This window comes from Neopsephotus bourkii, unplaced genomic scaffold, assembly GCF_033783945.1.
Source record: "Neopsephotus bourkii isolate Nb327-2 ecotype Australia unplaced genomic scaffold, CSIRO-AGI_Nbou_v1 NB_740, whole genome shotgun sequence".
Lineage (NCBI taxonomy): Eukaryota > Metazoa > Chordata > Aves > Psittaciformes > Psittacidae > Neopsephotus > Neopsephotus bourkii.
In genome coordinates, this window is record NW_026901238.1 from 2784837 (window position 1) to 2787819 (window position 2983).

Consider the following 2983-nt stretch of genomic DNA (forward strand, 5'->3'; position numbering starts at 1 on the left):
CCTAAGACAGGGTTTTAGTTTTAAATAGGGGAGGCTCTTTTCAGGGGGCTCGCACCAGCTTAGGCATGGTGACAGGGCTGCTTACAGTCAGCTGGGTCCCTGGCTCCTACTGCACTGCCCTAGTCACTTGCCCTCCACTTCCTTATCACATTGCCCTGAGGGTCATGGAGGACCCAACAAAACAGCAAGTCCACAGCAGCACTCGGGGCAAGCAATAGGTGCGTTCCTTGCCACAGTCAGGATTTGAGCTGCTTCCTGAGCCCGACACCCTGCACCCCGCTTTCACGTTCCAGCGTTAGCAGGGAACCAAGGCCTCGCGGCCGGGTTGGACGCAGCAGCTGCCAGAATGCAGGAGCCAGGTAGCCGGTCACCGTAGGGGACTGCTTAGGCCAGCACTGCACCTCAGAGCACCTCCTGCACCTCAGGGTCCGGGTATCCCACACCCCCCACCCTTCTACCGCCCAAGGGGCCCCGGGCGCTAGCGGGGTACTGCTGCCCCGAGCCCAACATCAGCCGAAGATGCCAGAACTCGCACACGCGCGACGACCCAACCACCCCGCTCAGCAGCAGCGGGCGGATGTCTGTGGCTTTAAGACGCGCCCCAGTGTCCTCAGCGTGCTTCTGCTGACGTGTAATCGCGTGGCGCCTCTCCCCACCAAGGCCCGGCCCCACAAGGTTGCCCACATGCGCAGTGAGGGCTGCAAAGACCGGCTCTGCCCCGCGCATGCGCAGCAGCGCGAGAAGCGGCAGCCCCACCCGAGCTGCCGGGGAGGAGGGGCTGGAATGGCGCGCGCGCGCAGGGCCTCCATGGGCAACGGTCGGGACGGCCCCACCCTTCTACGCATGCTCCTTTCTGCGCTGGCGGGGTGGGGCTCCGGCCGTCGCCGGCGCGCAGGCGCAGTTCCTTCCCGAGGTCGCGCGGGAAGCAGGACGGCGCGAGCTGCCCGGGGCGGAAGAGGGCGGGGCTTCCGCTCTCCGCGCCCCCTGCCCCTCCCTTCCCTCGGCGCGTGCGCGGGCGGTGGTTGCAGCGGGTGGCGCCGTTCAGCGGCGCTGGGCGGGGGCGGTGTGCGCAGGCGTGGTGCTGGCGGAGGGGAAGTGAGGCGGGCTCGTGCGGCGCCTTTTCCGGCGGTGCTGGCTGAGGGAGCGGCGCGCAGCGGAGCCGGCCCGAGCCCGCGGGCGGCCGTCAGGTAACTGCTGCCGGTTCCCTTCTTTTCTCCGCTCTGCCGCGCGCCTCGTCTCATGCTCTTTCCGTCCATTTGCAGGCAGGACTTAGAGCCGCCGCCCCTGACCGGGCATCTATGAGCTGAGGTGCCGGGGCGAGAGCCAAGGGAGAAGCCGGGCGGAGCCGCCGCCTCAGGCCCGGCGGAGGAGCGGAGAGTGGCGCGGCTCCTCTTCCCACGGCGCCCGGGCTTGACCGTCTCGCCAGGCCTCCCCTCACCACCCTTCCCGCCCCGCTTCTTCCGCAGCCGCCCCATGCGCGGCCGGCACTGAGCCCCGCCTGCCCTTGCCCCGACACCATCCTCCCGCGCGGACCGGCCCTGCTCCGCTTCGGCCCCCGCCCCGCGCGGGCTGCTCGGGAGGGTCGGCGTTAGCCCTCCACTCCCCCACCCCGCACTTCGGAGGCGCCGGGCCCCTTGGATGCCGCCGAGATGGGCAAGGTGCTGTCCAAGATCTTCGGTAACAAGGAGATGCGGATCCTGATGCTGGGTCTGGACGCGGCTGGTAAAACCACCATCCTGTACAAACTGAAATTGGGCCAGTCTGTCACCACCATCCCCACCGTAGGCTTCAACGTGGAGACGGTTACTTACAAAAACGTCAAGTTCAATGTGTGGGATGTCGGGGGCCAGGACAAGATCCGTCCCCTCTGGAGGCACTATTACACGGGCACGCAAGGGTTGATCTTTGTGGTGGACTGCGCCGATCGTGACCGCATCGACGAGGCCCGCCAGGAGCTCCACCGCATTATCAACGACAGGGAGATGCGGGACGCCATCATCCTCATCTTCGCCAACAAGCAGGACCTGCCTGATGCCATGAAACCCCATGAAATCCAGGAGAAACTGGGCCTGACCCGAATTAGGGATAGGAATTGGTATGTGCAGCCCTCCTGTGCTACTACGGGGGATGGACTTTATGAAGGGCTGACATGGTTAACATCCAATTATAAATCCTAATGAGAGAACAACTATTTAGTCTACAAAGAATTAAAGAAAAAAAAAACAACCCACATGGCTTTCCAGAAGAATGATTCTCTACTGAAAAGTAAAACAAAAGCATCCATAGGATTATGATCAACTTTCTCCAGTTACCACTCTTTCCTTCTGAAATTACGACTTGGATGGATTCCTGTTTTAACTTTTGTTGCCCACGACTTGACTGGATTCCTGTTTTAACTCTTCTTGCTTGGCGTTAGGATGCTCTAATCTCCGAATGTGACACGAACACAAGCACTAGATGCTATGGCGGACTTCCAGCAAACAGGGGAAAGACACATTGTAGACTTGCTAAGTAACCTTTTTTTTGTGTTTTCCTCTTGATAGCCCTTAAGATGGTTTGATTATTTTGGGGATGGTTGGGGGAGGGGTACCATTTTCAGTGTATGCTTTCTGGTTCTACTTTTTTGATTATATTTTTTTTTCTTCTGTCACTTGCTGTAGATTGCTACTTTTTTGCATTCATGCAGAATATGTTGATAGGTCTGCATCATCTAGTAAACTGAAAATTATTGCTTAAAATCAAACTGCAGTCTGTCTTTTTATATTAAGGACTTTTTTAAAAAAAGTTCTGTTAACCTGCAACTAGATAGTGACTCCCAGCCTGTCTTCACATCTCAGACTACTAATGAAACGAATCCTTGCCTCAGTGGCAGGTAGTGAGAATATCATTGTAACATGTTCAAAGTGCATATCAAGCATAATGCTTGCTAGGTAATGTAAGAACTGCTTTGAAATGTCAGCTGTGAAGTTCTGAACCATACATC

The 2983-nt window shown here is 58.2% G+C and overlaps 1 protein-coding gene across 1 annotated transcript; it reads left to right on the plus strand.

Annotated features, from left to right (window-relative positions):
- The first annotated feature begins 1037 nt into the window (after positions 1-1037).
- On the plus strand, positions 1038-2226 carry ARF6 (ADP ribosylation factor 6). Its single transcript, XM_061354601.1, has 2 exons — positions 1038-1187; positions 1263-2226. Exon 2 carries the CDS (start codon positions 1650-1652, stop codon positions 2175-2177), a length of 528 nt encoding a protein of 175 aa, XP_061210585.1. The 5' UTR covers positions 1038-1187; positions 1263-1649; the 3' UTR covers positions 2178-2226.
- The last annotated feature ends 757 nt before the right edge of the window (positions 2227-2983 follow it).